Below are 12,806 nucleotides of genomic sequence, written 5' to 3'. Positions count from 1 at the left end.
CAGCTGTACCAGTGAGGGTCAGAGGGAGAGGAGCAGTATCTGATGGACTGGTGAGCTCCCGCAGAAATGATGGGGAGGTCAAGGTGTCCAGAAGAGGGCAGTAGAAAGCTTCCACCTTACCTGCCCAGCCTTCTAGGGTCAGGAATCTGCAAGCCCTAACCTTCTTCTCCCCACCTCCCCCCCAAAAAATATATATGTATATCTATGTTCTTATCCCATAATTGATAAGATGGTCTGGAGAGAAGTCTGTGAATTAGTTCCAGAAGTGGGTGTTTGTGCCTGTCAACTACTGATTATTTTGAAATGTAACCTATAGAGAAGGGAAGGTAAGAGGGAGAAAATTCAGTGCTAAAAATAAAATACATGTTTTTAAAGAAACCTAGCTTCCTATTGCAGATTAACAGAGGTGGCAGCACAGGATCACAGAACTAGAATCAGAAGCTTCCTCTAAGATCCAGTACAACCCCTTTACATTCCAAATGAAAGGAACTCCTGGGGGTTATAATTAGGCCAAGATCCCATCGATAATAAGGATTAGAGACCAGCTCTGAACCAAGTCCAGTGGCCCTAATTTAGCCCATGCTCCTCCAACCATCCTATGGTCTTATCAATATCCATATCCAAATCGTCCATCTTATCAATGCACTAGGAACTTTTCTCCTGATATTTCATGGATGCCAGTGTAGTGTTTAACTGCCCACCTGTGATTCTTCACTCTTGATACATGCACCAGCCCAATGTCTTTTCCAATCACACACAGCCTTGGTGATGCCCTCTGAGTATATGTGTCAATGTTGGCGCACCCAATGTGTGTGTATCTTTCTATTGCCCTTTGGGTCACCTGAAGCTTTTCTGAGATTGTGGTGTTTTGTGACTCACAGCTATACCACATTGCCAAGAGATTATCCAAGTAAAAGAGATGGTATTTTGCAATTATTTTGTAGGGTGATTTTTAAAACTTCACACAGTGAATTTAAGATCAACATAAGCAAATACACTGGTTAATAAACCAACCTTGAAGAGTGACAAAAAGGAATAGAAATGAATTCAGAAAAGATTAGGAGAATTTTTAAGTGGCTGTATTAGGAAGGCCTGTTGAAAGGACCTGGGGTGTACTGAGATTTTAAGGTTGACAAGAGAACAGCTGAGCCTTCCCAGTCCCCATCCCTGTGGGTGTTACTGAGATGGGTGGGCCCTTGACACGCTGATTCATTTTGCCCAATCCCCTCTCCCTTCCTTCATAAACATCCCACTTATGAGCTCTCAAAAGCACTGCCTAAAAAGCAGACGGCAACAGTCTGTGACTGAGAAGATAAAAGATTTTTTTGTTGATTATTTTTTCTTAAGTAAACCAGATCAATGATATTAGATTATCGGGGGAGACGAAGTTGAGTCAGCAAAACTGGATAAAAAGAGTGTTTTCTTCTCACTTCTAGGATGCCTTGTGGGTGTGACATGAAGCTGTCTTAGACATTTATAGGCTTTTTTAACATAATAAATAAGATTGGAAATAACATTCCCTGTCACCTTTGTTGTTGTTCATTCTCATCCAATCCTTCATGGTCCTATTTGGGGCTTTCTTGGCAAAGATGCTGAAGATGTTGGCCATTTCTTTTTTTTTTTTTTTTTTTTTTTTTTTTTTTTTTTTGATGAGGCAATTGGGGTTAAGTGACTCGCCCAGGGTCACACAGCTAGGACTTGTTAAGTGTCTGAGATCACATTTGAACTCAGATCCTCCTGACTTCAGGGCTATGCTCTATCCACTGCTATCTAGCTGCCATTTCTTTCTCTGGTTCATTTTACAGATTAGGAAACCGAGGCAAACAGGGCTTAGTGACTTAGTCAGGGTCATCCATCTAGCAAATGTCTGAGACCAGATTTGAACACTGATCTTTCTGTTTTCTGACTCAGCACTCTGTCCAAGGAACCACTGAGACTTCTTAGGAATTAGAGGGAAAAGTGAAAGCAATATAAGTGAAAAGTGGTAGTAGAAAGCATCCTACATTGTATTGGAATTCCCTAGACCAATGAAATCACAGAACCAGTCCATATCCTATTAATATTAATCATCTTCACAAACAACATTAAAACCTGACCTGCTACATCATTGTGAATCTCCATTTTCAAATCAATTGTAATAACATGGTCTGCTTATAAACTGCATCATTGTCCACACAATTCCTTCTCAATAATAGAAATCCCATTTTTGTGCTGTTAATTAGAAAGTCTAGATGCTAGAAAGTAGTTCAGAATAATACAATTCACCCAATACTGCTGAATAGTTAACCTATAAGTGTTAAATGTACTGTATCATTCCATGATACAATGGAACAACTTTGTAATTAGCAACACTTAAAAAAAATCCATGTACTGTAAAGAATAGACACCAAGGGTTTGCAATCCATTATGGGCCTGCTAGTGATGGTTCAGTTGCTCATTGCTGCTTCCTAATCATTCTTTTTACTGCTGGTGAAAGTCAGTACTGTCCTCTGCTTTCTATAAGAGTAATGGTCAAAAAAAGAAGGCAGCCACAGGTTCTCTTCCCCAACCCCAAGAAAATATCTACTATTTCTTGACATACCCAAAGAAAAAGGATTGGAACTATATTTACTTAAGAGTAATTGTATACCTTATTTATTTATTTTTTTTTTTAGGACATTCCTAATTGAAAGAATAGAGTCTACTATTTAAAAAAAAAAAATGGGATCACAGAGAGTCAGTTAGGACTGACTAGCTCCTAAGGGGAGATAATTCTGTGGCTAAGGGAGGATGATATGAATGCATAGAGGAGACAGGGATAAAATAGAAAGTTGATTCAGAGTTGCCAGTGAAAGTTGCTTAGGTCTTATATGATAGATCTCCTTCCAGCAAGGTTCACTAAAGTCTCCCACCTAACTTTTCGGGTCACAGGCAATTGACTCTTTTGCTCAACCCAGGGGTTGGAGCCATGGACCAAGCAAGTGTTTTCATTTGCTTCTATCTCCCTTTTAAAGAAGCATTTTAAAATGTGTCCTAGCAACCTTTCAGACAGAAACCTAGTAAAGAATCGTACACTCCCAAGACAAAGGTAGCATTTTGGTATAAGTGGAAAGAGGCAAGAACTTGAGTTTCTAGTCTTGTGACTATGGAGCAAATCACTTTACCTCAATTTCCTAATTTGTAAAATGGTAACAATAATATCTGCCACATAAAGCAATGTGTATTTTAAAAATAAATAAATAATTTTTAAAAAATAATATCTGCCTGCCTATTTCTCCATCTTTCACCTCCCAAAGACATGGGAGTGTGTCCTACCTCGGACACTTGAGACATTTGAGAACAGAAAAGTTATTCAGTCTCTCTCCGGATCATGGTTTAGTGGAAAGAATAGTCTCTGGATTTAGGGGATTTGAGTTCAGATTCTGCCTCTGCCATCACCTCAACTGTAAAATGAGGCTCTTGAGTTGGATGGTCTTTGGAGTCCCTCAATAGTAGGAAATCTATAGGCCTATAATCTTCAGTTACTTTATCTGTAAAATGGGAATAACAGTAGCACCTACCTCAAAGAGTGGTTGGGTGGGGAATGAAAGAATGAATGTGTGAAAATGGTAAGAAAATTACTGTATGCAAGAAAAGGGTGATGATGATGATGGTAATGATAATGATAGAATTGTGGTGGTGATGATGATGATGATGATGATATTATATGTGGGGAGTATATTAAAGGTACTACAAGTCCCCCCAAATGCTATTCCCTATGGAAGCAGATCAGGTAAAGGCTTTGACTTGACAATTATTTGGAAAATAATACTCTTTCTCTCTCCATCTGTCTCTTTTCAGGTGGTTAGTCGAGTAGCAGCCCAACAAGGATTTGACCTGGATCTTGGCTATAGACTGCTGGCCGTATGTGCAGCAAACCGAGACAAATTCACTCCAAAATCAGCTGGTAGGCACAAGAGTCATGCTCTCCCCCCCTCACTGCCTTTTGAGGGTCACTGGGAACCACGGCCTTTCCCAGCAGAGGGACCCTTCCAAATGGCTTCTCTCTTGCTGTTGTTCCGTCTTTGCGTGGATGTGGACTCACATCTAAGCATTGGATGTTGGCTTAGGAGCATTTTCGGGTTTGTTTTCTTTTCTATTGAAGGGAGTGGATGGAAGAGGAATCGTTTATTGTTCATTTTTTAAAAAATCAAACAAACAAAAACAGTTGGACTTGAGTCAGGAAAAGAAGTCAGGAATTCAGATCCCACCTGTACCCATTCGGGCGGTATAACTGTATAACTTGGGAACCGAGCAGCAGCACCTGGGCCGCTGGCTCTTGGACTTCCTACCCAGATACCCCTCTCTTTCCTGGGTGCTTTGTCCTTGGCTAGACTCCGCCTTCACCCAGCTTGCTTTCCTTCTCCTTTCTGCTCTGGCATGTGGAATGCTGCCACAGGCCCTGACTCAAGGGTTGATCTCATTTATCAATACCATCATTGCGAGTGTCGGTAGTATTTAATTATGAAGAATAACATTCAAAGCAATAACTGCCAACAATAATGCTTATTAATAATCACAGTAGTGACTACTCTTCTTCGCCCTCAGCTTCAACTGGGTGTCTTCATGGTAAATAGCTTTCGCCCTGCACCCACTCGAGCCCTTTCTCTATTTCCTGTTCTGGAAAAGTTGCGGTATGATGTGGATATTAGTCATTCAAAGAGCCTTCCTTTGAGTCACTTCTTCTCCTCTCCTTCTTATCATTTCTGTCCACGTTCAAACTCATTGAAGCATCCCCTCCCCTCCAAACCAATGCCTCTGCTAAGAACAAGCTGCCTGATTCTGCTTCTCCTTTTCTTGGCTTTTGGGAACTTCCAGGAAAGCCAACCTCAAAACACACACACACACACACACACACACACACACACACGAGATTCACCCTCCCCCTTCTTGCCACCTTTATTCGCCATCTTGAATTTCAGTTCCATTCTGAGAATCTTGAGTTAGAAAGGATCTCAGAATTTTGCCAATTCAGAGATTCAATGTCTTCACTAAGGCTACACAGCAAGTTAGTGGTAAAAGCAGCTCTCAAACTCCCCTGATTTCCAAATTAATGTTCTTCCCACTCTATAAAATCACCCTTGATTTATCTGGGGTTTCAAAATCTTTTTTTATGTTGTACCCTCCCTTGTTTGGCAGGCCGACGTAAGTCTGTTTTCTCAGTTTTTTAATGAACAAGTTTGAAAATGAACATGGAATTGTTTTTTCCCATCCAAATTCACAGAGCTCTAGAACTCTCTCCAAGGACCCTATAGAGGTCTAAAGTCTCCAGGTTATGAGACCCTGGTTTATCCCTGGACTTCCTAATTATTTTCTCAGAGCGGCTTTCGGTGGGCCCCATCCTTCTTCCCTGCATCGTTGCTCTATCTATCAATCTTTGTAGCAGCAATCTGATCTTCAGAGTCTCGTGATGGTACCCAAGGATTCCATCTCCAGTTTGACTCACCAGTATTGCCTGGTTGTTGAGTTATAAGGTTCCATTTCATTCTGGAAAATGGAAGCTTTTTGAGAACAGGGTCTGTTGCCTTTTTTTGTTCTTCTTCTCTATCCCTAAGCCTTCACACAGCACCTGCTATGTGGTAGGTGATCAATAAATATAGATTGGAAATAATCCTAGCAGGAAAGCATTGAGATTAAGGAGGACTGGAAAATTCTTCTTGAAAAAGGTGATTTCGGGGCAGCTAGGTGGCACAATAAATAAAACACCAGCCCTGAAGTCAGGAGGACCCGAGTTCAAATCTGGCTTCAGACACTTAATACTTCTTAGCTGTGTGAACCTGGGCAAGTCACTTAACTCCAATTGCCGGGGAGGAAGAAAGAGGGAAGGAGGAAGGAAGGAAGGGAGGGAGGGAGGGAGGGAGGGAGAAGTGATTTCTCATCATGGCTCAGTTGTTCTGCACTTCCTGATTTGTCCACATCAGTCTTTGGGTACATCTGAATGTATATCTTTGTCTCATAATCTTTTTTTTTTCCCTGTGCTCGCTGTTAAGTATTTATCTTTCCTTGATTTTTTTTCTCTATCTCTCTATCTCTGATATCTCTTTCTCTACCTCTCCATATCATGTGCCTATTTCTTTCCCTAGCTTATTTTCTGTGCCTGTGTCTGTCTCTGTCTCTGTCCTCCTGCTACTGGGTCGTTTCGGTCTGGGCATTGTCCATGGAAGGCCGGGGGACCCCAGAGATGATTAGTTTCTGCTGCCTCCCCTTCTCCTCATCCCCCTAACCTGCTGCTGCTCTTGAGGCGCTGACAAGGAGCACAGAGTAAATGACAACTTTCTCAGTGACTTCAGCACATGGCTCCCAGAACAAAGCTTTTAACTTTTTTTTTTAGTTAGAGACCCCTTTGGCAATCTGGTAATGGAAGGAAATGTTGCTTTTCCATTAGAAGTCAGTGCAGATAAAGATAGCATTTTTTCCTGTCCCAGGTCATTGAGCCCCTGGAATCTTTCCCAAATCCCAGACTGAGAACCTTGAAGGACAGGAGAGGGTCGGGCTTGGGAGAGCTTGGTAGGGAGAGCTCCAGTGTCCCTGCCTCCTGGACCCCTCTGAGTACCTTGGCTCTAGGGCTCTTGGCAGACACCTAGCCCACACTCAGGCTCCATTCAGCTTCTCCAAGTGTTTCTCACTGTCCTGTTTTTGCCTTCCTATCCTCTCCCCATCACTCTCTCTCTCTCCAACCTCCTGGCTTTCTCTTTGTTTCTTTCTCTACTTCTGAGTCCCCTTTTTTGGGGGCTGACTCTGTCTCTATTTCTGGTGCTGGGTCTGAGTCTATTGGACTGTGTAGCTCTGACAATCTCTGTCTCTCTTTTTCTGTGTCTGTCTCTATTGCCTTTCTGATTTTCTGTGTCATCTCTCTATCTCTGCACCTGACTTTCTGTCTCTATGTGTATCTGTCTCTGTTGTGTCTGATTTTCTCCATCATCTCTGTCTCTCTTTATCTGTCTCTGCACCTGACTTTTTGTCTCTTTCTCTGTCTCTTTCTCTTTGTGTGTCTGTCTGTTTCTATAGTCTGCTTTTCTCTTTCATCTCTGTTTCTTTGTACCAGCTCTGTGTCTTTCTTTGTCCTCTGTCTCTGTGTGTCTCTCTATTGTGTGTCTGATTTTCAAACTATTGCCTCTCTGACTCTTTATCTGTCTCTGCACCTGATTTTCTGTCTGTCTGTCTTTATTGTCTTTCTGATTTTTCTCTCCATATCATCTTTCTGTCTCTCTATTTATCTCTGCACCTGACTTTCTGTCTCTATGTGTATCTGTCTCTGTTGTGTCTGATTTTCTCCATCATCTCTGTCTCTCTTTATCTGTCTCTGCACCTGACTTTTTGTCTCTTTCTCTGTCTCTTTCTCTTTGTGTGTCTGTCTGTTTCTATAGTCTGCTTTTCTCTTTCATCTCTGTTTCTTTGTACCAGCTCTGTGTCTTTCTTTGTCCTCTGTCTCTGTGTGTCTCTCTATTGTGTGTCTGATTTTCAAACTATTGCCTCTCTGACTCTTTATCTGTCTCTGCACCTGATTTTCTGTCTGTCTGTCTTTATTGTCTTTCTGATTTTTCTCTCCATATCATCTTTCTGTCTCTCTATTTATCTCTGCACCTGACTTTCTGTCTCTTTCTCTCTCTGTATCTGTCTGATTTTCTGTCTCTTTCATCTCTCTGTCTCTCTTTGTGGGTCTGGTACCATCTCTGTGTCTTTCTGACTTTGTCTCTGTCCTCTGTCTCTTTATGTGTCTGTCTCTGGTGTGTGTCTGATTTTTCCCTCTATTGCCTCTCTGACTCTCTTTGTCTCTGCACCTGACTTCTTTCTGTCTCTGTCTGTCTGTCTCTGTTGTCTTTCTGATTTTCTCTCTCTTTTGTCTCTCTGTCTGTCTTTGTGTGTCTGGTGCCGACTCTGTATCTTTCTCTCTCTCTTTTTATCTCCTCGTCTTTCTCTGTGTCTCGTGCTGGTTCTGTGTCTGCCTGCATCTGCCTGACTTTGGGCATCTCTCTGTCTTTGTCTCTCTGTTTCTGGCTGGTGGCTGGCCCTGTATCTATCTCTAATTTTTGCTTCTTTCCTCCTAAGTCTTCCCCCTCCATCTCTGTCTTTCTCTCATCCCTACTTCTGTTTCTCTCACCCACTTTCTGTCTTTATTCTTCCTTTTGCATCTCTGTGTTTTTCTTTCTTGCATTTCCCCATCTGTGTCTTGATCTTCAGATCTCTCTCATTCTGCTCCCCTCTCTCTCTCTCTCTCTCTCTCTCTCTCTCTCTCTCTCTCTCTCTCTCTCTCTCTCGTCAGGAGGCCAAGCTGGGGCCGGACAGGGGGACGACAGATGAGATCATACAGAGCGAGTGCTTTGTCCACAGAGATGATGGCGGCTGCAAACTCCCTTTTGGGCTTTCTGGTGCAGGAGGGGGAAAAGAGGGGGGCCCAGGGGCAGGGCTGTACAGAGGAAAGAGACTCCGGAACCCATGCACCTCTGGAGAGCTGCAGAGAAGGGGACACAGACACACACACACACACACACACACACACACACACACACACACAGAGTCACTCACTCACACACTCCGCAGCAAACTGGCCAAGAAAGGCTGCTAAGTGTCAGCCATTCACTTTCAGAGCCCCAGCAATGCTTTGTTCTTGCAGCCCCTGGTTTTCACTCAGGCTAACTTTCCCCCACCCCCACCCCTGACCACTTGTCTTCTCATGATTACTCTTTGGCTGAAGAACCTTTCCAAAGGCCATTTGATCTCTCTTCTCCTCCTCCCCCCCAATAACTTCCTCATCTAAGCATCTTTTTCTGAATAACTTCCCAGAAAGATGTTCCATCCACATCCACATGCCCTCTGCAGATCTTTTCTGTGTTTGGTTTGGTTTTGTTTTTCTACTCTTTTGGTTAGGAAATCCTTCCTGAGATCTAACTCGAAGCCTTCCAGAGCCAACTTAGCCCCCTTAATCCTACCCTGTCACTGTCCCCTTGTATTGATCTTTCTGGATACTGAATAGGGGGTGAAGGGAGATCAGCTCTTCTCTGAGCAACAGAGCTTCTATCTCCACATTTTCACTAATTGAATATTTCTTCTTATAGTATCTTACACCTTATAACTGAATATTCAAGAAGTTTTCTACAGTCTTCTTTTCTTGCTTCCAAAGCAAGGTGTTTCACCCACGTCACCATTTTTCTCTAGGGATTTGTAAATTACATGTGTGCTGGGCAACTGCCCACCGGCAGTGAGCAAATTAGTCATTTCTGCCCGCATGAAAAGTTGACCCTTTTGTTAACCTAATGGTTTGGTATTAAACTGCCTTCATTAGGGTGTTCATGGGGAACACCATCACATCCCACACAAAATTAGCCTTAGGAACAAAAGAATAAGACAAGCAAAACCTATCATTTGATGTTCTGATCAACAAATACCTATCTTTTGGGGTTGTTTGGAAAGGGGAGCACCAGGAGGTTGATTCTCCCTAATAAAACAGCCTATAGCTATAGCTAAAGGAAAACCATTACTTTGGGTAAAAAGCAGTTCTTACAATACCATCTTACTCTAGAGGTCACTCTCCCTCTCCCTCTTCTTCTTCCTCTCCCTCCCCCCCTTTCTCTTCCTCTACCTCTCTCCCTTCCTCTTCCTCTTCCTCTCTCTCTCTCTCTCTCTCTCTCTCTCTCTCTCTCTCTCTCTCTCTCTTTGTCTCTCCGTCTCTCTCTCTCTGTCTCTCTCTCTCTCTCTCTCTCTCTCTCTCTCTCTCTTTTTCTTTCTCTCTCTCTCTCTTTCTCTCTCTCTGTCTCTCTCTGTCTCTGTCTCTCTCTCTCTCTCTCTCTGTCTCTCTCTGTCTCTGTCTCTCTCTCTCTATGTCTCTCTCTGTCTCTCTCTGTCTCTGTCTCTCTCTTTCTCTCTGTCTCTCTCTGTCTCTCTCTCTCTCTCTCTCTCTCTCTCTCTCTGTCTCTCTCTCTGTCTCTCTCTCTCTCTCTCATTCTCTCTCTCTCATTCTCTCTCTCTCTCTCTCTCTCTGTCTCTCTCTGTCTGTCTCTCTCTCTGTCTCTCCGTCTCTCTCTCTCTCTCTCTGTCTCTCTCTCTGTCTCTGTCTCTCTCTCTCATTCTCTCTCTCTCTCTCTCTCTCTCTCTCTCTCTCTGTCTCTCTCTCTGTCTCTCCGTCTCTCTCTCTCTATGTCTCTCTCTGTCTCTCTCTGTCTCTCTCTGTCTCTGTCTCTGTCTCTCTCTGTCTCTCTCTCTCTCTCTCTCTCTCTCTCTCTCTCTCTCTCTCTCTCTCTCTCTCTCTCCAGCTCCTCCTATCTCATGGTGAATTAAAAATCCAAGATTGTGATATTCCCACCTCACCAATAGTGGTTTGTTATTGTAGGAACAGGAGTGAAAACACAGGCTAGACTGAATTTGAGCTTCCCTCAGATCCAGCCTTGTCCCAGCAGCAGGAGCTAACTTCCTAAATCTACTTTGTTCTGAAATCAGTTTGATGGTCTCTGGACCCTGTGGAACCCAAGGAACAGAGAATATTTCCACTTCAAAGGAATTGAGTATCTTTCTCCCCTGTACTTATGGGAAATTTTAGTTAGGATAATGAGTTGAAGTGGTATGGGACATGCTTGAAGGATAGAGCCAGTCATCCAGACTAATTCCAGCCTGCCACCCCCCAATTCAGTGTACTAGAGATCAACTCCTCTGTTCTCTGGTTAATTGCTTCCTGTTGAAGGCATGTTTGCCACATGTCTCTCTGTGTAATGTGAGTCCTTTCCATAAACAGCCCTTCTGTCTTTTACCTTTTTTACTTCCTTAGTGTTTCTGCTCTGTGACTGCCTCTGCCAGCCAAGCTGATTTGCTCTTGGACCCCAAACTACGCCATTGGCTTTTTAATTTCTGTTAGGGTTCTTGGATACCTCTCTTTTCCTTCATCCTCTGACATGACCTTATCATTATCATTTCTGCTCCCTCTGTCTTTGCCCCATGATCTTCCCCAAAGACAAGAAGGGATGAAGATATTCATCATATAAATGATGGTGTTCTCAGGGGTCACACTCACTGAAGAGGCTGTGTCATTGGCGAGAACCCCTCTGGATCAGCCTCTGGGGATTCATCATGAGAAACAACTACTGGACTGCCCTGTGGTTGACACACATAAATCTTAGTGAATTTGTTAACATTCATCAGTTTCCCCCCTCTTCCCCCAAACTCAACAGATCCTATCCACTTTATTGAAATCCAGGCAGTCCCCAAAGAATTAAGTTGTACCTTTTCGAGACTTTTAGGCCTGAAAACATTTCCCAGCTTCATCCTATACATTTTTCTACAAAAATAGAAATTCTGTCCTAAATACCTCTTGTTGGACTTTTCCTACCCTGCTCTTCCCATCTGCCTTTAGGTACCAGTGGTCTATCCTCTCCCCCCCCCCCCCTTCTCCATCAGAAAGATATCTGTTCTCAACCGAAATTCTGCTTGCAGCCCCTTATACATGAGTCTGAATAGGTCATTGAGTTAATCAGTCAATAAGCATTTATTAGCAAAATCCTCTCTCCCAGAGGTATTTGCACTTTAAGCCACTAGGAAAAAAAAAAGAAGAAGACTGTATTCTCCTTCAAGGAAATATCAGAACTGGGTAAGGAGGGATTTTCTTAAGTGGCAGAAGAAAAGGGATCCTGGGGCCTCTGAAACCACAATACCCAGGCTGTGTAAAACTAACCCTCCCTGAATCACTGGATTTATTAAGACATGTCCACATAAAAGCTCCAGGCACCTGACTATTTGCTGCTTCTTTGCTGGGCCATGTGGACTATGGGATCCACTGAACAAGTTGGAAGTTCTCCAATTCACTTTCCCTGCTCTGAACTCCCTCCCACTCCTATATGTAGAATCCTATGACTAGAAGAACTAGTTTTTAAAATAGTGACCCTTGGGCACTGGGAGAGTCTTTACCCTTGGAGATTCAATTGTTTTCCCTGGAATGAATAGTGGAAGCATAGTTTATTGGGATACCTTTTAACAAGGCTTGAAGCTAAAAGAGTCTTTTAGTTTAACAATCAGTAAACCAGTGTAGCCCCTTCCCTAACTATCCCAATTAACTGAAGGCTTAGAATTGCCAAATTTTGGAATCAGAAGAGACTTTAGAGAGAGTTCCTCAACAGATGGGGAGACTGACACTCTCACTGTGGATACTTACTTCCTTTATGATCTCAAGGACTTGAGGTCAATTTTGTATCTAATTAGGCCTCAGTTTCCCCATTTGTAAAATGGAGGAGGAAAGGGGTTCTTCCACCTCTGTATTCATGATGCTATGAACCCAGAGAAGAAAAGTGATTTACCCAAAATCAAACAGCTGGTGACTGAAAGAGAGTGTTGGGGACTAGAATCTAGATTTCCTGACTTTCCAGACAACTGTTTGCATTCAGGTCTTTGTTATATTCTTTAGCTGAACTAGAATCCCTGTCTTCTCTATACCTTCAGTCACTGGGTTTTGAGGCCTGAGTGTTCTCTTAGTTTGGAATTAACCCAACTCCATCATTGAGAGAAAGGATAGATGGGGAAGAGGAGGCCTTTGCAGATATGGAGAGGGCTGGACTCTGATGGCTCCTGGGCTTGGAAAATTGCTATCTTGACTAGGTTTGAATGCCCTGGGGATAGAAGAGTAAAAGTTTCAAAGCAGATAGTGAAAAGGAAGGCAAATGGGAGTGGGAGCTAGAAAGAGACAGAGAGAAACAGAAAAAAAGAGAGACACAGAGAAAGAGAGGAAAAGAAAGACAGAGAGACAAAGACAGAGAGAGAGAGAGAGAGAGAGAGAGAGAAATGGAGAGTGAGACACACAGAAGGCAAAT

General features: G+C 42.9%; 1 protein-coding gene across 9 annotated transcripts in view; it reads left to right on the top strand.

The window, feature by feature from the left end:
* Positions 1 to 12,806, top strand: part of ZMIZ1 (zinc finger MIZ-type containing 1) — a 424,473-nt gene that overhangs the window by 266,757 nt on the left and 144,910 nt on the right. For all 9 annotated transcript variants that reach the window (XM_074296721.1, XM_074296726.1, XM_074296720.1 and 6 more), the window contains one exon: positions 3,820 to 3,925. In XM_074296721.1, the coding sequence (XP_074152822.1) occupies positions 3,820 to 3,925 (106 nt within the window). The remainder of the gene's footprint in view (positions 1 to 3,819; positions 3,926 to 12,806) is intronic.

The sequence above is a fragment of the Sminthopsis crassicaudata genome, chromosome 2 (genome assembly GCF_048593235.1).
Source record: "Sminthopsis crassicaudata isolate SCR6 chromosome 2, ASM4859323v1, whole genome shotgun sequence".
NCBI lineage: Eukaryota > Metazoa > Chordata > Mammalia > Dasyuromorphia > Dasyuridae > Sminthopsis > Sminthopsis crassicaudata.
Note: the sequence above shows the minus strand (reverse complement) of the source record. Positions and strands in the feature narration are given on the sequence as shown.